This window comes from Peromyscus leucopus, chromosome 2, assembly GCF_004664715.2.
Source record: "Peromyscus leucopus breed LL Stock chromosome 2, UCI_PerLeu_2.1, whole genome shotgun sequence".
NCBI classification, from domain to species: Eukaryota; Metazoa; Chordata; class Mammalia; order Rodentia; family Cricetidae; genus Peromyscus; species Peromyscus leucopus.
In genome coordinates this window covers 122,738,560-122,759,452 of record NC_051064.1, presented here as the reverse complement: position 1 = coordinate 122,759,452, position 20,893 = coordinate 122,738,560, and the positions used below count along the sequence as shown (strand labels likewise).

At 45.5% G+C, this 20,893-nt stretch overlaps 1 protein-coding gene across 3 annotated transcripts in view; it reads left to right on the top strand.

Annotated features, from left to right (window-relative positions):
- Window positions 1-1,012: 1,012 nt before the first annotated feature.
- The window catches only part of Smap2 (small ArfGAP2), a 51,407-nt gene continuing 31,526 nt past the window's right edge, over window positions 1,013-20,893 (top strand). Inside the window, exon 1 of one of the 3 annotated variants that reach the window (XM_037202908.1) lies at window positions 1,013-1,529. In XM_037202908.1, coding sequence (XP_037058803.1) covers window positions 1,427-1,529 — 103 coding nt within the window. In that variant the 5' untranslated portion in view covers window positions 1,013-1,426. The remainder of the gene's footprint in view (window positions 1,530-20,893) is intronic. The other 2 variants (XM_037202907.1, XM_028886420.2) reach the window with 2 other exon arrangements.

The following is a 20,893-nucleotide window of genomic DNA, read 5'->3' as shown; positions in this document are numbered from 1 at the left end:
CACACACACACACACACACACACACACACACACACACACACACACACACACACACACACACACACACACACACACACACACATGCGTGCACTAATAATAGCAAGTAAAGCCAGGTATGGTGGCACAAACATTTAATCCCAGCACTTTGGAGGTAAATGTAGGCAGATCTCTGTGAGTTTGAGGCTATCCTGGTCCATAATATGGAGTTCAGGCCATCCAGGGATACATAGGAAGAACCTGTTCAAAAATAAACAATTAAAAAAAAGAAAGAAAGAAAAATCGCAAAACAATGCTCAGAGAGGACGGCAGTCACAAGATGAAGGGCAATGAATGAGTTCGAGGCCAGCCTGGTCTACAGAGTGCGTTCCAGGACAGCCAGGACTGTACAGAGAAACCTTCTCTTGGAAAACCAAAAAAGAAAAAAGAAAAAGAAGAAGAAGAAGAAGAAGAAGAAGAAGAAGAAGAAGAAGAAGAAGAACAAGAAGAAGAAGAAGAACAAGAAGAAGAAGAAGAAGAAGAAGAAGAAGAAGAAGAAGAAGAAGAACAAGAAGAAGAAGAAGAACAAGAAGAAGAAGAGATCATGTGGGAGGGTGTAATGTCTCTTTAACTTGGGTCAGAGGGTGAGTCCAAGACTAAGCTGAGGGAGTCTGGGATATCCATAACCCTTGGGTTATATAAAGATAATAAATACGCATTTCATAAAGGTTGCTGTGAAGAGCATACGGTGATAGTTGACGTAAAGTGCTCAGAGCAGTCCCTCGCAACACAGTAAGAACTCAGTAAACGTTGGGTGTTACCTTCACTTTATTCTCTTCACTCTCCTCCCTTTTCCACCAGGCTTCATTCATTCTTTTCCAAGGACACGAAGGGGGCGTGCCCTCCTCCTGCCGCTCTCGCCTAAGCCCCGCCCCCGGCCCTTCCCGGATTGGCTTCTAGGAGGCGGAGCCTAGGGAAGAGCCCAGTGCGGTGCGGTGGGCGGGGCGCATGCGCGGGTTGGGCTGGGTGGAGGAGGATAGGAAGAGCTGCCGGAAGTAGGCGGTGGAGGTGGCCGCAGAGCTGGCCGCAGCTGCCAGGGAAACCGAGGCGGGAAGCGCGGCGGCAGACCCTCCGCACCGGGGTCAGGTGTGCGCCCCGCACGCCTGAGGCCGCGGGCTCGCTCCTCCTAGGCCGCGTCCCGGATCCCGCAGTCTCCGCGGGTCTCCTCCTGCCCGAAGCCCGCCAGGGGGCGCCGCGCCGAGGGGGCTGCGGGGCGGGGGGCAGACGGCCCTGACCCCGGGACGGCTCGGGGCGGGGCGGGAGGACACGGCTCGCCCAGCCTGGGAGGTGCGCCTGGGCGGGGGCCCCGAGGCCTCAGCCCCGGACCGAGGCAGGGGCTCCTGGGGGCGCGGGGGGCGCGTCGCCCTCTGCCCCCGCCGGCACCCTGGCCATGACGGGCAAGTCGGTGAAGGACGTGGATCGGTACCAGGCGGTCCTGGCCAACCTGCTGCTGGAGGAAGATAACAAGTTCTGTGCTGACTGCCAATCCAAAGGTAGCAGCACATCCGAGGCACCGGCTAGGGGCTGGCTGCGGGGGGGGGAGGCAGCGGCTGGGGGGTGGCCTGAGTGGAGAGGGGGTTCTGGAGCCCAGGGGCGAATCCTCTTCGGATGGCAGCGGGTGCCACCCTTGCTCAAGAGCCTGCTGGGTTTCCTGGGGCTCGGGGTTTGCTGTGGGAGAGGGAGAGAGATGTGTGTGTGTGTGTGTGTGTGTGTGTGTGTGTGAGCGTGGTGAGGCTGGTATAGTAGGGGGTGGGGTGGCCCGGTGTGTTCAGGTGAGAATGTCTGTGTTGCAGGCTCTGAATGGCTTCTGGGCCCGCTGTCACCCAGAGCTGGCAGCCTTTCACTTGGCAAAGCTGTGGGTGAGCTGCAGTGTGGTGGTGGGGGTGGGGGTGGCGAGGAGGAAGGTGAGATGACGAGGAGGAAAACTGTCGAAATGATTTTTAAAGGTGGTATTCCTTGCTGTCTGCTCCTTCATTAGCAACTCCTGCCATTTTACCACCTTGTTGAGCTCTGACAGCGTGCTTAGGTGGCCTTCTTCACTCAGGATGTGTGCAGTGGGAAGCTGCCTTACGCAGTGGTGACACAGTGCGGATTTCTAGGTAGCCTAGCCTGGTCTGTGGAGGCCTCATGCTTGTGGGGTGGCCGAAGCTAGCAGGATCTGGACTGTCGTGCCGGACCCATTCAGGCAGGGAGAAAAGGAAGCAAGGGGTTCGTTGCTTCCTTGGTGCTTACACTTCTAGAGGTGAAAGAGGAAGGATCATCATCAACTGACCACAACCATTTAGCCTTTGTTCTCTGTGCTCTTAAAGGCCCGTGCTTTAATACAATTAGAGGTCAATATGGCAGTAAAATTTACTAGTGAAATATTTGTACTTGGCGTTGTAGATGCACGCAAATTATATTTTGGGGAGCTGTTGTTTATGTTCCTTAGTTCCATTTCCCAGATTTGCTGTATGGCATATGGGCATGTAGTATAAAACAAACTCAAATGTGTGTGTATTAATTTTGAGAAAAGCAGTAGATGCTTATACCCATGATTCATGTGATTATGGTTTATTTTAGAGTAGGGTTATGTAAGGAGGGCACCAGGAATGATGGTGCATTGATTTAGACTCCTAGTAAGATTTTCTTACTGACCTCTATCAGTAGGCAAATGGAAGGTACTGTTAGGAAAGCAGGTCCCTGGGTTTCTCTCCTGAATTTTTATTTATTTATTTTATTTTATTTATTTATTTATTGCTGATTTTTTTGTTTGTATTTTGTTTTTTTGTTTGTTTGTTTGTTTTTTGAGACAAGGTCTCTCTGTGTAGCCCTGGCTGTCTTGGATCTCGCTTTGTAGACCAGGCTGGCCTTGAACGCACAGAGATCTGCCTGCCTCTTCCTCTAGAGTGCTGGGATTGAAGATGTGGGCCACCACCACCGGGCTAGATTGATTCTTGTTAGATCTACTGAAAGGTTTGGTTTAAAACTTAGGAGCATCTTGGTTTCACTCAAATTCTCCAGTGTCCTCAGTTGACAGCTCTTAAGTCATAGTGAGGCATCCCCTGAGTGGGCATCACCACACTTGGAGAGTCAGATGCCATTTTGGTGATTTTTAGAACCACCCTCTCCCCCATTTCTCATGTTGCTCTTATATTTACTCATTCCAATAAAATATACCATATGGAAGAGAGAGGTTAATTTATCATTTCTTCCTCCAAATTCCCTATAACCCTTTATTGGTAGTCCTACTGAGAACTCAGACATGAAACTTTAGTTAATTCCTAATGAGAACTAGTAACTGGGGTCTGTGAAATGGTTCAGTGGATAAAGGCGCTTGCCACCAAGGCTGACGGCCTGAGTTTGATCCCCAGGACTCACATGATAAGAGGAGAGAACCAGCTCCCGCTGTTGTCCCCGACCTCTGTGTGGATGCTGTAGTACATGGACAAAGCCCTACAGTCAGTAACTAAAACGTGGACAACAACAAAAACTAGAGGCTGCTGATGCTAAAGCCTTAGATCCTGAACATTCCAAAGTCAGAAGTTCTTTTCCACACATCTCACCACTGTTAAAAAAGAGATGCCATGTGCCTGTTATCTTTCCGTTCTGTTAAACAGGCTTTTGCTGAGCCTCTGTTTATCTAGTTGGAGAATGATCCAGTCCAGCCTGCCGGTTAACCCCTCTTCGTTCTCTTCCTCTTTTCTATTTTCTGCTTTTGTAATGAACATGTAGGCAGTTCTCAGAGGGTGGGAAGGAAAGACCTTTGTGTCAGTATATCGTGACTTGCTCAGCGCTGATTTAAAAGAAAAAAAAATTAGTTGGCGGAAGAATTTAAAAAGTATTCACTAAATAAGATTTGGGTTTGAGTTTACCTTTTTTTTTTTAAATCTTATCCTTTCTTAGGAAATTGAGAGCTCATCAGACAGGGTCTTTAGAGTATTCATCTATTAATATTTAGTCTATTGATGTAGCTTGGACTACAGACCTATAAGTGGATACCTTTGTAATGTTCTAAAATAACTCTTTGGCAATGACTCTTCTTTTTAAAATTTCATATTATGTTTTAATTTATTTGTGTGTGTGTGTGTGTGTGTGTGTGTGTGTGTGTAAGAGACAGAATAATTTCTACCATGTGGAGAGTGAACTCAAATGATCAGGCTTGGTAGCAAACACCTTTCCTTACCTACTTAGCAGTCTTGCCACCCTGACTTTTCTATTTTTTTTTTTAGAAAAGTTATCTTTCATAGAAATTTTATTTTAATTTTAATTATGTGTGTATGTGAGTGCATTGCCCATAGATACCAGGAGAGGGTGTCAGATTCCCTGGAGCTGGAGTTACAGGTGGTTGTGAGCCACCTGAGGTGGGTGCTGGGAACTGAACTCAGGCCTTCTAAAGAGCAGTATGAACTCTGAACCACAGAGTAACTTGTCTAGTCCCCTGATTCTTCTTTTAACATCATATTTGGGAGTGATTACCTGTTAGATGACCCTTAAAATGTTGTAATGTAAACATCAGAATAGAGAACAAGTTGATGCCCTTCTCTCTTTATTCAGTAGAACAGTGGTTCTCAACCCCTTTAGCAAACGTCTGTCTCCAAAAATATTTACATTATGATTGGAAACAGTAGCAAAATTACAGTTATGAAGTAGCAAAAAAAAAAAAAATTTATGGAACTGGACATGGTGGCACACACTTTTAAACTCAGTACTTGTGAGAAAGAGGCAGGTGGATCTCTGTGAGTTTTAGGCCAGCCTGATCTACATGGATTCCAGGATAGCCAGGACTGTTACACAGAAAAACCCTATCTTGAAAAAAAACAAAAAACAAAAACCCAAAAAAACCAAGCAAACAAAAAAAAAAATAATTTTATGGTTGGAGTCCCCACAATATGAGGAACTACATTAAAGGGTCACAGCATTAGGAAAGTTGAGAACCACTGCAGTAGAAGATCTGTTGGACCAGGCTCCCAAATGTCCAGGATGTCCAGAACTGCTTTGGCATTGCTTAAAAAAAAAAGCCACAGTTTAAACCACCTGAGGTGGCCACGCCTGTAATCCCAGAACTCAGAAGTTGGAGGCAGAAAGGAAGATCAGTTCAGTTATCCTCAGCTAGTTTGAGGCCAACCTGGGCTACGTGAGACCCTGTCTCAAAAAGCTCACTTTCCCAAATGCTGTGACTTGTTCTTAGTCCAAGATAACAGTTTCCTTGTCATGAAAGCTCCCACATTAATATCTTAAATGGACTGACTTCAGTAATGATAAACAGGACAAAACTAGTGTGAGATGCAGATATGTCCATAGTTACTGACTGCTGGAGACCTGGCTCCATCCTACTTCCTTTGTACTTGGGGTCACCGTGGCCCAAGGCTTTGCCTTCAGCTCTGTACCTCCAGATGTTTGTCAGCGTGTGGGGATTAACTCATTCGGAGACTGGTTAAAACCAGATTCTAGCCGGGCGGTGGTGGCGCATGCCTTTAATCCCAGCACTCAGGAGGCAGAGCCAGGCGGATCTCTGTGAGTTCGAGGCCAGCCTGGGCTACCAAGTGAGTTCCAGGAAAGGCGCAAATCTACACAGAGAAACCCTGTCTCGAAAAACCAAAAAAAAAAAAAACCAGATTCTATCTATCATTTACCACTGGAGGGTCTGCCTTTCTGAAGACCTTCATACTCCTGTCCACCATTGGGACATTTCCAGTGTCAACGGTTGTGAGAAGCAGAGAGCTGTTTCGTGAGAAGGAGCTGACATGGGGGCACATGATGGGCCCGTGGAAGATGGGACAGACCGGAGCACCTCGTGGAGGTCTGGCGTCTGAGGGCTTTCTTAGGTTCCTGTCCCTCTTCTGTAACAGCCTGTCCGTGAGATGTTTCCCTCTAACCACTGCCTCTCTCTCATCCCCATTGTATGTGTTTTCATTTAGTTGATTTTCATGTGGCTCAAAATTCAAAAACTCCAAAAGACAACAGAGTGTGAAAAGTCATTGTCCTAAGGTGACCCAGCCACCATTGTTCTCTTCCTGGGGATAACCACTGTTGGCCATTTCTTACCTATCCCTTTTCTTTGTTTGAAAAGGGTCCTGTAGCCCAGGCAGGCCTTAACCTCTGTGTAGCTGAGTAAATGAACTCCTGATCTTCCTCCCCAAAGCTTGCATTACAGGCATGCACCCCTCCCTGTACCTGATTTCTTACCTATGTATCTGAGACAGTTCTAGATAGCTTTGGCAGGACCATGTTGGACAGACTAGATGCAAACTTGCTGTGATCCACCTGCCTCTTCCTCCCAAGTACTTTGCCTTACCTGACTTTCATTTTAAATGTCTATGTGGGGCCATGTGTTTGAGGATACCTGTGCACATGTCTATGCCTCCTTGTAGAAGCCCAGGGTTGACCTTGGGAGCCTTCCTCAATAGATCTCCACCTTTTTTATTGAGACAGATCTGTCACTGATTCTGGCAAATCTAGCCACCCTGTCCTGAGATCCCCTGTGCCTGCCTCCTGTACTCTGGGATTATAAGCAGGCTGCCATGCCCAGCTGGCTTTTAGGTGTGCTTTGGAGATCTGAACTCCAGTCCTCCCACTTGCAGGCTGAGTGCTTTCCTCCTGAGTCTCCTCCCCAGCCTCCCTGATTTTTGAGAGGTAATACATGCATTGACAAACAACGACGTTTTCTTTCTTTTGTGTATGTGCACACGTGGATATTAAACAATGACATTAAGTGGATAGGTTTTTCAGCACTTTTGTGCCAACAGCACATTACCCCCTGCTCTTGGTCTCTTGGATTTTTCAGTCAGCAGCCTAACATGGAGACAGTGAAGACTCTGTCCATGTACACTCAAGAGCTTCTACACAAGGCTGTACTTCCGTTAAGTTGGAGATATCCTTGAAAGATTTGGAAGACAGCTTCTCTCATGGAAGATGTCTTTGAAAAGTGTGCGCAGAGGCTGGAGAGATGGCTTAGTGGTTAAGAGCAGAGGACCCAAGTTTGGTTCCCAGCACCCACATGGTGGTTCACAGCTATCTGTAACTCTAGTTCCTGGATCTAGTATCTTCCTCTGGCTTTCATGGCCACCAGGTGTGCATGTGGTGCACAGACAGACACGCACATAAAGCATTCTTACACACAAAATAAGAAGGAACACATGTAGATGGATTTTCCCATCTCACAAATAATGACATGGAGACTTTTTATTAATTATGAAAGCTTGGCCTTGGTTTAGGCTTGTTCCTAACTAGTCTTATAACGTAAATTAACCTGTATCTATTTATCTACTTTTACGGTCTTTTATGTGGCTCTGTTATCTTTACTCTGTACTTTGATCCTGCCTCCTCGGAGTCTGGCTGGTGACTTCACATTTCTTCCTCTCAGGTCTCCCTCTGCCTGGAAGGCCCGCCTAGCTCTCCTGCCTCGCTATTGGCTGTTCAGCTTTTGATGACACCAATCACAGCAACCCATCTTCACAGTGTACACATATCCCACAACAAGCACATCTTTTAATAAAGTATCCACAGCCCTCGGACGGCTTTGAGGAGCCGGGGAGGAAGTGGTGGAAAGGACCTCCCTTGGTGATGGAGCTGCTAGTTTGACCTTCAGCGCGCCACCCCGCTATCTCAGCTTCTTCCCTTGTCTTTTTTTAAATGTACGAGAGCTCTTTCCACATGTACACATGCGGGCCAGAGGAGGGCATCACAGACTGTTACAGACGGTTGTGAGCCACCATGTAGGTGCTGGGAATTGAACTCAGGACCTCTGGAAGAGCAGCAAAGTAGCCAGTGCTCTTAACCTTTGTCAGCTTCATTTTCTTAAGTGGAAAAACGAAGGTGCCTTGTAAACAAAAGATGTAAGCTTCCTTTATTTTTACCACTCTTGGTCTTACATGTTTTATCTTGAGTTCATTAGTTTCATTTTTTTAAACTTTGTATTCTTAAAAATACTCTGGTTACTGGAAGTCACGGTTAGAATGACTCACTGTAATCCCCTAGTTCTTAAGCCAAAACCATTTCCTATATATGGGAGTTCTGGCATTTTTGCAAATGTGCTTTACAGGACCCTTGAGGATAGCCCGCGTGTTTCCTGCCTTCTCAGACATGTATGAAAGATTAAGCCAGGGAATTTCTTTGTGTGGAGATTTTCTAGTAATAACCCTAAATTTTAACCTTTTAAAATTAAAAACTTATTATATTTTAATTATTTGTGTGTGTGTGCACATGCTACAATACATGTGTGATGGTCAGAGGATGCCTTGCCTTGTAGGAACCGGTTCTGGCTTGCTGCAGTGTGGGTCTGAGATCGAGCTCAGAGGGGCAGACACAGCAACAAGAAGCTTCTCCTGTTGAGTCATCTCACGGCCGCCCAGTTCTAACGTTTGCACTTTAATCTTTAGCTCTCCCTTTATTGGTGTTTTTTATCAATGGCCACACCATTGCTTTTTAATTATCATTCCTAGACACAAACTTTCCTGTCAATTTGAAATTGTTTTAGCTATGTGTCAGTGGCATCTGATAATGCAGAAACATAGTTTCTAACCTGGAAAGGTTAAAAAAAAAATCTACCAGCTGTAAACAGACAAGTTCTGCTTCCATTTCCGGTTTCCTCTCCGTTCATCCTCCTCTCCCCAAGATCAAATAACTTTCTGAGCTTTTACAGCTGATGCACATTAATACTGGCAGTCAGGATTCTATCGACACGTTTTACTGAAAGGAATTAGTCAAAGCCACCATTAAATCTCTCGTAGTTTCAGTGTGCTGAGACTATTCTCTGGGAGACACTTCCTTGTTTATTCTGCATTCCCTTTAAATAGCACCCTGTGGCAAGGAGGAAAAGAGGACAGAGTTCCTTTAGGAAGGGCTCACTTTAGATTGGCATTCCACACTATATGTGTATATGCATGTATGTATGTGTATGTATATACATATTCAGTAATTATCCCAAAGTGGAGTGTGGTGGTACCTGCCTGCAATCACATCACCCAGAGGATCAGGAATTCAGGATTATACTGAGCCAGCCTAGACTACATGAAACCTTGTCTTTTGTTTCTCTGTGTATCCCTGGCTGTCCTGGAACTCACTCTGTTGACCAGGCTGGCCTCGAACTCACAGAGATCCACCTGCCTCTGCTTTCCATGTGCTGAGATTAAAGACATGCACCACCATGTCTGGCTATGAAGAAACCCTGTCTTAAAATACCAAAACAACAACAACAAAACAACAACAACAACAACAACAAAACATTCCAATAAAACAAAACAAAAATTTTAAGTATTCGCTCTGTGCCAGACACTGTGCAGGGACATAGGAAAGGATGCAAAGATGAAGTCTTTGATCCCAAAGGTTTTATATTCTAGTGGGGAAGTAGATGTATAAAGCAAATAATCATTATAGCACTGAAGAAGACAAAACGGTCTTCAAAGAGGCAATTAAGCTGACAGAAAGGGTGCATAGGGCTTTGTGAGGGGAACTTAGGGAGCTACACTCTAGGAAAGGGAGGCAGAAATGTACAGAGACTCTGTGGTGTGCTGGCTGTGCTGTACTCATGAGTGTGTGCATGCGTGTGTGTGCGTGTGTGTGTGTGTGTGTGTGTGTGCGCATGTGTGCGAGCACGCTCATGCTCTCATGTAGTATTTAGGGTGATTTGACTACATATTGTATAGTGTGAGGGTTAGAATTCAGTAGCTAGTCAGAGGACCATAAGGTTAAAATTCCAGCTGTCCAGGTGACTTTTTATGGTTTTGAGATTATGAATATGCATTATGCTTTCAGCTTTTTGTACACATCTAGTGTTGTAGGTCGACCTGCTTCTTCAGTGGGATTATAAGTCTCACAGGGAGGAAGTACTTGGTTGTTGCCGAGTAGTAGAAGATACTTGAGTATTGCGCCTGTACCGTGTGTGTGCTTTCGTGGGCACATGCATTCCTCTTTGAGCAGTCTAGTGGAACACCAGCAGGAGATGTGCTGTCCTCTCTGCGGCCAGTGCTGCTAGTTTTGAAGCTGAGCATGCTCTTATGCTCAAGCAGGACTGCGTGTCGACTGTTTGTTGTGTCTTCATGATTGTGTCAGGTGCTTTCTTGGTAGCAAATCTTGTTTCCAGATAAGTCTGAAAACTACCCCCTTTCTGCCTTTGTCATCCGATGTCATTATGGGATGTAGGTGGCAGCTTTCTTGGGCACAGTTGTCTATGTAACTGTTCATCACATGAGTCATTGTCTGTTTCTGTTCTTCTGCCTGCAAATTCCATCCTGAAAATAATATGCAGTTGCTGGCTGTGACACACTGTTAATTACGTACGTACATTGCATGCTATGTTAGTGGACTCTACCTGTGCTATGGAGAAAGGGTAAGTGACATATTAAGCAGAGTTTGACTCTTTCTCCAATTGATATGCCCTGTTAAAAAGATGCCCAGCAAGTGTCTGTCATGCTCTCCTGCCGTGCATTCTTAAGCACATGGTGTCTACTTAGACCCTTGCCACAGTTGTGCTTCGGTTGGAGCAAGTGGCCTGTTTACTTAAGTAGATAGTAACTTTGAGGACATTCTGTATGGCTCCTGGAGTTCTCAGCTCAGCACACCATACCAAAAAGGTAGGGACGAGTCTCTGTAGAACACCTTAGTAGTCTATTTATTTACCGCATTCCTCTACTGGGAAGACTGATTCTGTATTGCTTAATTAATTATTTTTGTGGTGCTGAGGTTTGGCTTCTCACATGCCAGGCAAGCACCCTACCACTAAGCTATATCCTCAGCCATCCCCTCCACCCCCATTTTTAGATAGGGTTTCCCTACGTAGTTCTGGATAGCCTGGAACTCAGAATGTAGGATGAAGCCTCGACCTGTGAGGATTCTCCTGCTCTGCCCGCTGAGTGCTGGGATACAGGGTGTGCCACCATATCCAGCCTTTTAAACGTTTTGAGACGGAGCCTGTCCAGGTTGCCCAGGTTGGTTTGAACTTTTGCACTTGCCACCTCTGACTCTTAAGTCGCTGGATTACAGACCTGTGTCACTAGATCCAGCACACCCAGCTCAGATAACGCTATTTATTTATTTATTTTGAGGCAGGATCTGGTCTATCCCAGGGTGTCCTTGAATTCAATATGTAGCGGAGGATTAGCTTTAATTTCTGATCTTTTCCCCTCTTCTTGCCGTCACACCCTGTTTATGTCTCATTCATGCTAGGCAAGAACTTAGTAACTACACTGCATCCCCAGCCCACAGTTAGCTTCTTAAATTGTGATTCGCTGCACTTGAAGTGTCCACTAGGATGTAAGCCCGCAAGGACAAGGACTTGGGACTACTTCCACTAATCTTCTGAGCAGTGATGGGGTTTGATAAGGCCTAAGTAAGATTGAATGGATGAATGTGTATTATCACTGTACATTTTGTTTCCTAGAAGCATATTTTTTACAGGCTATCTGGATAAAAGAAAATTATTTTCTAAACCAATGTGTTTGACATACCTATTGGAAGGTCTCCTCAATTGAGGCCAGTCAGGGAAACAGAAACCAATAGGTCAGGGAATCAGTTACAGCTAAGTGGTTACTGAGAAACCTAGGTGTTCGTGCTGTCCAGGGGCTACCATGTGGCTAAGGAAATTAGAAAGTGCCAGAAGCCATGTGGTATGATCCAGAGGCATGGAAAGAGGGATTGTTAGGTGGCAGCTGAAACCCAGGCCAATATCTTTCTTTTTTTTTGCCATTTTTCCTTACTAGGATCTCTCACTGAGGGAATTTATGCAGAAATCATTTGGCAGGGAGGCTGGGAAATGTAGTTGGTTCTCTGTGGTAGAGTAGAATGAGGATAAGATCCAAGTACTGACAGACACACAGACATTGAAACAATCTCCAAAATGTGATCATTCCCCCTTAGTTATTAGGGAGGAGGGATATAAAAATCTTCCAGGTAAATGTGGACAAGAGATAGGCAGGGGTTTCTGGTAGAAACCGCCTTGTGTGCTTCTAAGGGATCGTAGCTATTGCTGAAATTTAGTCCCGTGGTGAGACAGTAAGTCCTAGCCTGCAAGCTGTGTGCCAGGTTGAAACCGTTTGACTATCGCTGGCCACCAGGAGCTATGCATCAATTTATCATTTGGTTACTCAGAAAATAAATTCCCGCCCTTCCAATTCTGGGAAGCCTAGGGTCTAGGCATGTCGCCCCATCCTTACCTGAGTGGCTTGAGTCAATAATACAAAGATGCACAGAGTTTTGTCAATAGCAGCCTTAAACATGACACGCCTTAATCGCCTTGATAATTGAAGTCGTTACAGTGGGGTTAATCTTCCTTGGGCCTTGCACCATGTGTAGGCATGTTGAGTGATGAGTCAGGGGCCAGTGGCTAGTGTCTCCCAAGAACTTCAGATAGTTAGTTAGTACTGTGTGGAAAGGGTGACATCACTAGATCTATCTTTTTCTGCACTAAACCTGAAAAGTATTAAAGTCTTACAAGGAATGTCACTGCTCCAGCTAAAGGCAAAGTTTGTCAAGTTAGGGTTGCTAATTTCCTTCCTGATTATAAAAGCATTTGTGTTACGTGATTCCGGTTCAGCACTTTCTAGAAGTGCTTTTTTTGTCAATCAGGTCACCTGCATTTGGGCTCTGACCACGTTAATGGCTTTGGTGGAACTAGGCCAACAAAGATTTCAGTTCAGTGTGAGTAGGTTTGTTTTGGGCTGTTACTTTCCACAGATTAAGGGAATGTTATTGTTTAAGTTGTCATCAACTGTGAAAATCACATGGGTTTCATTGGTTTTTTTGCTTTTCTCTCAAAAATTAATTTCTTTTTGACGGGTGTTCCTGTAAATCACAGATATAATTAAATGCAATTTGGGTTTTATTTATTCACTATTTATTTACTTTTGAGACATGGCCTTGCCATGTAGCTCTGGCTGCCCTGAACCCATTGTGTAGACCAGAGTGGCCAGAACTCACCGTGTAGCCCACAGGCTGGCCTTGATCTTGTAGCGGTACACTCTCCTTGTTTTTTTTTTTTTTTTTTTTTTTTTTTTTGTGTGTGTGTGTGTGTGTGTGTGTGTGTGTGTGTGTGTGTGTTTGTTTTGTTGTGTTTTTTGAGACAGGGTTTCACTACATAGCTTTGGCTCTCCTGGAACTCGCTCTGTAGACCAAGCTGGCTTCAAACTCAGAAACCTGCCTGCTTCTGCCTCTCGTGTGCCGGGATTAAACATTTGTAGCAGTTCTCTTGTCTGAGCCTTCTAAGTGTTGGGATCATCTGAGGATCCACCATGCCTGGCTTAGATTTTTACATACATGCACACATATACACGCAAACGCGCACACACACACATTTTGTTTGTTTGTTTGCTTTGTTTTTTAGAGACAGGGTTTCTCTGTGTGGTCCTGGCTGTCCTGAAACTCGCATTGTAGACCAGACTGGCCTTCAATTCACAGAGATCCTCCTGTCTCAGCTTCCCAAGTGCTGGGATTAAAGGCATGTGCCACCACACCTGGCTAGATTTATATTTTAATTAAGTAAGTCAGTAAATAATTTTGAGGAGGCTCAGGCTTGTCTTGTACTCCCCGCATAGCTGGGGATGCCTTGACTTCTTGATCAGGCTGTAACCACCTCCCAAGCTGGAGCTATAAGCAGCTGGATTTGTGATTTGGTATTTGAAATACTTGCCTGTTCCCCAGATTACCAGTTCTTTTCAGCCAGGTCACTTGTGCTTTCAAGGTACATCTTAAAGGCACATCTGCGCCTTTGTAAAGCTTCATGTTTTATGATGATAATTATTTCTTACTCTGTTTGACTCTCCCCTTTCTCAAACTTTCTCCTTCCCTACCCCGCTCTTCTGGATCCCGTATTTCTCCACAGGCTTTGTGAATGCTGGTCGTTGATGGTTGAACGGCAGGTCCTTCCCCAGTGGAAAGCCCCAGAGATGAGCCAAATTCGCCTTCAGCTGTGGCCATCCAGCCGTGTAAGGTTGCTGTGGGGGTTATATTCAGTTGGTCAACTCTCCACTTCCCCACGCTCCCTCTTGTGAGGCTGAAACCAGCCTCGGAATCCCGCAATCCTCCGGCTTGCCGAGGAATGGGAGTTTCTGTTGTTCATTGACAATGAGTGGAGTCTTGGGACAGTTTTTTTCATCCCGGGTTGGTTTTAGATACATAGATTATACAGTTTAAAAACGCACTAGGGCACCGGATGGTGGTGGCGCACGCCTTTAATCCCAGCACTCGGGAAGCGGAGGCAAGAGGATCTCTGTGAGTTCGAGGCCAGCCTGGTTTACAGAGTGAGTCCCAGGACAGTCTTCAAAACTACACAGACAAACCCTGTCTCGAAACAACAACAATAACAACAAAAAACACATTAGGTTTTACAAGCCCACCGGCAGAAGATTTTTGTTGGTATTCTTTTTCCTTTACTTTTAAAAAAAATTTCACTCAGCTATTACAGGAAATTTCTTAGTCCTAAACTGGATCCTTTGGCTTCCTGTCATGGTTTTTCTCACCCCCAGCTGAATGAATGTGTGATGGTCCATTTTGTGGTACCCTGAAAATAGTAAAGGACAGAGGAGGAGGGAGCCTGCACTCGATGGGCAAACTGTGTCCCAGGGCAGTGACTTGTCCCGTCCCTTCTTCAGAGAGCTGCTTGTCTTAGTTTGCTCTCTGCTTCTGTGATAAACACCATGACCAAAAGCAGCTTGGGAGGGAAAGGGTTGATGTGGTTTACACGTCCTATTTGAGCCTGTGGTTAAGAACATCCCGGAAGGAACTCTGCAAGAGCCGAGGTGCAGCCATGAAAAGCGCTCACTGACTTGCTGCCAGGCGCACGTTCAGCCGCCTTTCTTACACTTTTCTGAACCACCTGCCCAGAGGTGGCACTGCCCACTGTGGGCTGAGTCCTGGCACATCAGTCCACAATCAAGAAAAGAACCCAGCAGACCTGCCCGCAGACTGACCAATCTGATGAGGCATTTCCTCAGTTGAGGTCCCCTCCTGCCACATGACTCTAGTTGTGTCAAGTTGAGGAACACCAGCCAGCACACTGTCTTTTCCAACAGTTGCTGGTGAAGGCGAGACTGTAAATCCCCAGTCTCCCCCAGAATATCCCTCTGTCGCTGTGGGTTTGTGTGCAAATCCTGCTGTGTTCCTGCGCCTCGTTTGCCCAAGTGCACACAGCTTGATGTTGTTTTTAACTTCTTCCTCTTTTCTTATCTGACTGGAAGTCCCCGACTGTGCAGATTTAGAAATGACTTCTCTGGCATTTCTGACTTTGACTTGAAAGAATTTATTTAGTGTCAACTTCGCTAGTTGTTGTAGTTCTTAAGCTGTTTGGTTTGGTTTGGTTGGTTTTTCGAGACAGGGTTTTTCTGTGTAGCCCTGGCTGTCCTGGAGCTCACTTTGTAGACCAGGCTGGCCTCAAACTAAGAGAACTGCCTGCCTTTGCCTCTTCCAAGTGCTGGAATTAAAGATGTGTGCCACCACACCCAGCAGTTCTTATACTTTTGAAAAATGATTTCTCACAAGAACTGCATGCAGCTTGTGCGGTCTCAGTCTGCAGCCTCCGGGTCTTTCTGTTGCTATTGATACTTTAGCTTGTGTGATAACTGACAGAAGCCCTCAGAGCAGAGCTAGCAAAGACCCTGTCCTTACCCGGCTGCAAACAGCAGAGCCGCTGGAAACCAGTTCCAGTGTGACAGCTGACTAGATAAAGAAACAGTGAAAAGATAAAGAAACAGTCAGGCTCTCAGGCTGGCTTGAAAGTGTATTTGCTCAGAGTAGCTCTTTGGCCAGGGCTTGGCTTTGTCACTCTGAAAGTGGGCATGGGGACTTTGGCAAGAGGAATTGCTGCATACAAGCGAAATCTAAGGAAAGGTCTTTGCTGTAATGGGGCTGCTGTGTGTGTTTTCAGCTCATACAAGAGAGCAAGGAGCATCTTTAAATGAAGCTTTCGAGCCAGGAGGATGCATTTTCGCTCCCTTGAGCATCCTCCTTGGTTCTGAGCCTGGTCTGAACAGAAGCAGCTTGGCACAAATGACTCCAATCGAGGGTCTACATTATGGCAGAGTAAAAATAGATCCTCATTTCATTAGACTGCTCGTGTGTTTAAGGGGGAGGGGAAGACTTGTTGCCATGGGAACAGACTTCTAGAGCAGGGTTTTTGTTTTTTTATTTAATCTTATGAGATTTGTGGAGTGGGGAGGGGTGCTTATTTTCCAAACATTAGAAGCTATTGCCTTTAAAAGCAGAGCCCCAGCTGCCCTCTCTTCTGACCGTGGCACTTACCTATATTCAGGATAAAATAACTGGGAAATAGGAAATAACAGAGTCACAGAAATGATCATTCCCAGAATTCTCATTATTTACTTAAGTTTGTACTTCATCAATTTTTATGACATTAGTGTTTCACTTAACATTTGTCATAGGTCTTTCCATGGTATTAAAACATGTAATACCTTTTTAAAAACAGACTCTGTCGTGGGAGGGTGTCAGTTTTTACATAACACTAAGTGTTAGACATTCGGGTTTTCAGTTTTCATCATTACAGACAATGGTGCAGTGTAAATTTTTGTGCTCTTTTAGGCTGCTTTACATATTCAACCCTGCGTAGCCATGGGCCCCTCTAGTTTAAAGAAGTTGGGTGACGTCTCCTGGGTTGGAACCATCTGGGAGGTGGCTTTGCTGTAGGTCTATCGTTCTGAAGTGCTTCGCTGTGATAGACATCTGCTGAGGCAAGGAATGGAGAGCTGGGAAGTCCTGGTGCCTGTGTGGGAGAATGTTGTCACACCATGATTAGCCCCTTAGGTGTTCACAGTCTTCCTTCACTCAGACACATCCACTGGGAAGGCGGATTAGAGGCCTACATTGTGAGAAAGGGAATGATAATTGTTACAGTTCTTATTTTTTGAGCAAGGGGTTTCCTAGACTGTAAACAAAGACAAAGGACTATGTCTCTGTGTGTGCGTAGCGGATGCACACTGTCTGCCAGTGTCTCTGTGCCCACCACACGTCGTGGTGTTGTGCTACTGTGTGTTCAGATCATATTCTTCTCTTGGTTTGTAACAGTCCCCTTCACACTGGCTCGGCTAGTTGGGGACCTGTGACATTCTAGGAAGCTGAGAGGTGAATCTGTGGCTGCTCTGTGGTAATTGCTGCTTTGCGGCATTTCATTGTGTGCACCTGGCATCTGTGCCACATGAAAGCTGGAACCGGTCATGAAGCTGATCCCTTGCCCTCTGTAGGAGGTTTCAGTGTGACACATCATCCTGGGGAAAATGTAGCAAGCGGTGTGAACGTGGAGGCTGAAATAGCCCTTTTGTGGGATGGGAGTAAATATTTAGACAGTATTCCAGTGAAATTAATAGTAACCTTATAGCAGTTCTAGAAGCTCTCTTTGTCCCCTCTGGAACAGGTTTGCTTAATTGAAGAACCTTGCTTTGGCTTTTTGGAAGCTGTGACTATTTTTCTAGAGACCTGTCCTGGTCTCTGCTCACAGATCCCTGTGCAGCTCTTTCTCTGTAGAGCTGGTGTCTTTGCCCTATCCCATGCCTATGTATATGTCATACTTGCTTCTGATATGCCTAGCTTGGAGACACCGTGATGGGTCGTCTCTGTGAAGGGGCAGGCCTCCACCTTCTGACCTCCACCTTTCAGGCAGGGCTGTTTCTGTGACTAACACCCAGCATGCCGCCGGACTAGCCATTTGTACTTTGATCCCAGAATTCATTTCTAAGCCGCTGATTGTTTAGAAAGCTGTTTAACTTGTTTAGATATGGTTGTGATTTGGTAAATGGCACGGCTTTTCCATGTGTTTGCCATTCGTTGGGTCTCCTCTGGCATGTGGGGAAAGTTGTTGTGCTCCTTTTTGGCTCACAGAGCTCATCTGTTGGCTCAGAAGGTGTTGTATAGAGCCGCTCACTGCCTGGGTGAGAAGCCCGTGCTTTGCTGGGAACGGCTGAGATACCTCTCCTGCCTGGCCAATGGGTTCTGAGAGCCAGTGTGTCACACTTGTTCTTCTGGACTTTCCTTTGAAGAGCGGAGGAGTGTGGGTAGAAAACCTGAGATGACATCTTCACACTCAGTCTTGGATGCTGTACAGTCATGTTATAGTAGAAAGAGTGAGGTATTGATTTAGTATCTGTTGTTGAGTATCTACCATTTGTAACACATCTGATACATGTGGGGTGTGTAAAGACGATTCCAGGTCAACTGATGATCATTTCTTTAATGAGCTTGAACTCTCTGAGGCTCAGTTTCTCAACTGTGCATGAACTAGAAAATCTGTAAGGTTTTTTCCAATTTTAGAGTAGTATATTTGTACTAGTCAGCTTCGGTCAGTATAACGAAAAATCCAAAGCCTGGCGATGGTGGTGCACACCTTTAATCCCAGCACTCAGGAGGTAGAGGGAGGTGGATCTCTATAAGTTCAAGGACAGCCAGGGCTACACAGAGAAACCCTTTCTCAAAACAAATAAACAAACAAAACAAATAAATGAAAAAGTAAAGAAAAATCCCAAGGCAGTTACATTATAAAGAGCAAAAGCTTGGGGTGGTGGGGGTGCTGTTAGGAGCACTGTCTGTTTTTACAGAGGTTCCAGATTCAGTTCTCAGTGCCCACATGACAGCTTGCACCCAACCATCTGTAACTCCAGTTTCAGGGGATCTGACACCCTCATCTGACCTCCATGGGCACCAGGTGTGCACATGGTGCACATACATGCATGCAGGCAAAACCCACATACACATAAAATAAATACGTCTAAAATACTCTTTTAAAAAGAGAAAGCTCTGTTTGGCTCGTGGTTCTGGAGGGTTCCTGCAAGACAAACGCAGTACATCATGGCTGGAGCATGTGGTTTGACCAAACTAGGAAGCACCAGAGAGGATGAGACTCGAGTCTCACAACCCACTGATGGCACACACCCAGTGACTTGAAGACTTCTCACAAGGCCCCACTTCTCAGTGCCACATCATCTCCAGGGAGTGCTACTCTGGGACCAAGCTTTTGACATTTGGGCCCGTAGAGTACCCATCAAGCTACAGTCGACTCTAAATGCCTGCCTGTCTGTCACAGAACAAGAGAAAACGTCTGCAGAATTGGCTTGTTTTTCTGTCTTGCCTGTTTCAAACTAAAGGCTTAAGACTGATTCCTCTAGAGCAGCATTTCTTGACCTTTTGGTAATTCCTTGTGGGGATTGCCCTATGTATTTTGGGCATTTATCAGCATTCCTTGGCCTCTAGATGCCTAGCATGTTTCTCCCTCCTGTCAGTTGTGACAGTCAAAAATTTCTAGAGACATCTCCTTAGAATAGAGATTGCTTTGGTTGGGAGCCCTAGGTCCGGAGGGAGAAGAGAGGACTCTGTGGATGTGGGTGGGGTCGCTGTCAGTTACCATGTTGTTCCTCTGCTGCCTCCTACCTGTTTCATCAGCAAGTTTGTGTTCTTTGGAGGAGCATTCATGGCAATACTAGGTTCTGAAATGTGGTGCCTCTGGCCGGCTTTGAAGTGGTTGTGTAGCCATCAGCTCAGCCATCCCTTCCTACTCATCTGCTTACCTCTGTCTGCTGTTAGTGCCCGGTTCAGGTAGTGGCTGACATGCATGAAAGCATTTCCTGGCAGAGACTATCAAGTCAGCCATGTGAGTCATGGGTCAGGACTGGGTCCTGTGTGAGAATCCAGTGCTATGACCATTAGCCCTTCAGATACCCAGGGAAGAAATTAACATGTCATCACTGGAGAGGAATCTAGCCTATGGATAGAGGATGAAGAGCAGCAACTCATGGGTCAATTCCATATCTTCTTTCTTTAGTGGCTTCTTCCAGAAAGTTGTGCCCTCCCTCCCAGTGGGCATGCTCTCTTTGCATTAAATGTTCTTTTCTTTTCTTTTTAAGATAATTTGATAACACCTTTTCTTCCTCCCTCCATACCTCCCTCTATATTCCTCCTTGCTTTCTTTCAAATACTGGACCTCTTTATTCATTAATTGTCATTACATGTTATGTATGTGTACACACACACACACTCACTCACTCACTCCTTAATACAACCTGCTTAGTTAGTTTGTATAATGTACTTACATATTTTTTTTTTCAGGGGTGACTTTTCCCCCCCCTTCTTTTGCCTCCTGAGTTTAGGGGTTAAAGGCATGCACCATCATGTCCGGTGTTGTTCTGTTGTTGTGTGGTGTTTTTTAAGGACATGAGTAGATTATTTTTTTAGTAAACTATTAAATTTTAAAATAATTTATCATAAAATTATTACAGTAAAGAAATTTTAACCCAAAGTAACCTAAAAATCACCAGAGAACTGGATGTCCCCAGAGGGAAGATGGTGACTCCTGGCGAACCAAGCTAGCCTTATGATTTGAAGTGAGGTCACCAGTACTAGGAATATAGCTTAATATGCTGCTTTGAAATATCACATGTATGGGTTCAAATCTGCTGCACTTGTCTAGCTGTTAAGTAACCTGTCTCCACCAGTCTGCTGCTATTCCTTGAAATGATAATCGAGCCATATTAGATTTCCAGAGGTATTGTTCTTAAGAGGCAAACTTTTCTACTTGTTGACAGTTGCTATGAAATGTCAGTTTAGGATAACGTTGAATTTGCTCCCTCTGGCTCTTTAAATTCAGTCTCACTGGCTCAGGTTCAGACTGGTGCATAGTAAAGGAGGCCGTGATCTGTGGGCATCCTCGCAGGGATGCGCTGGGATCCCAGTGCCACGATTCTGACACTTGAGCCTGTGTTAGTCCCTGTCCTGGGGTTCTGGCAGGCTCTGCTTCTGGTTCAGCTGAGCCTTTGCTGGGGTCATTGCCCACATGGAGCCTTCAAGCCAAACACAATCGTTTGCACTGAGATAGTCCCACTGTTTGGCTCCTCCTGAAGTAACCTCCTTCCTGCCCTCCATGAAAGCAGCTATTTTTTGTTTTTCCCTC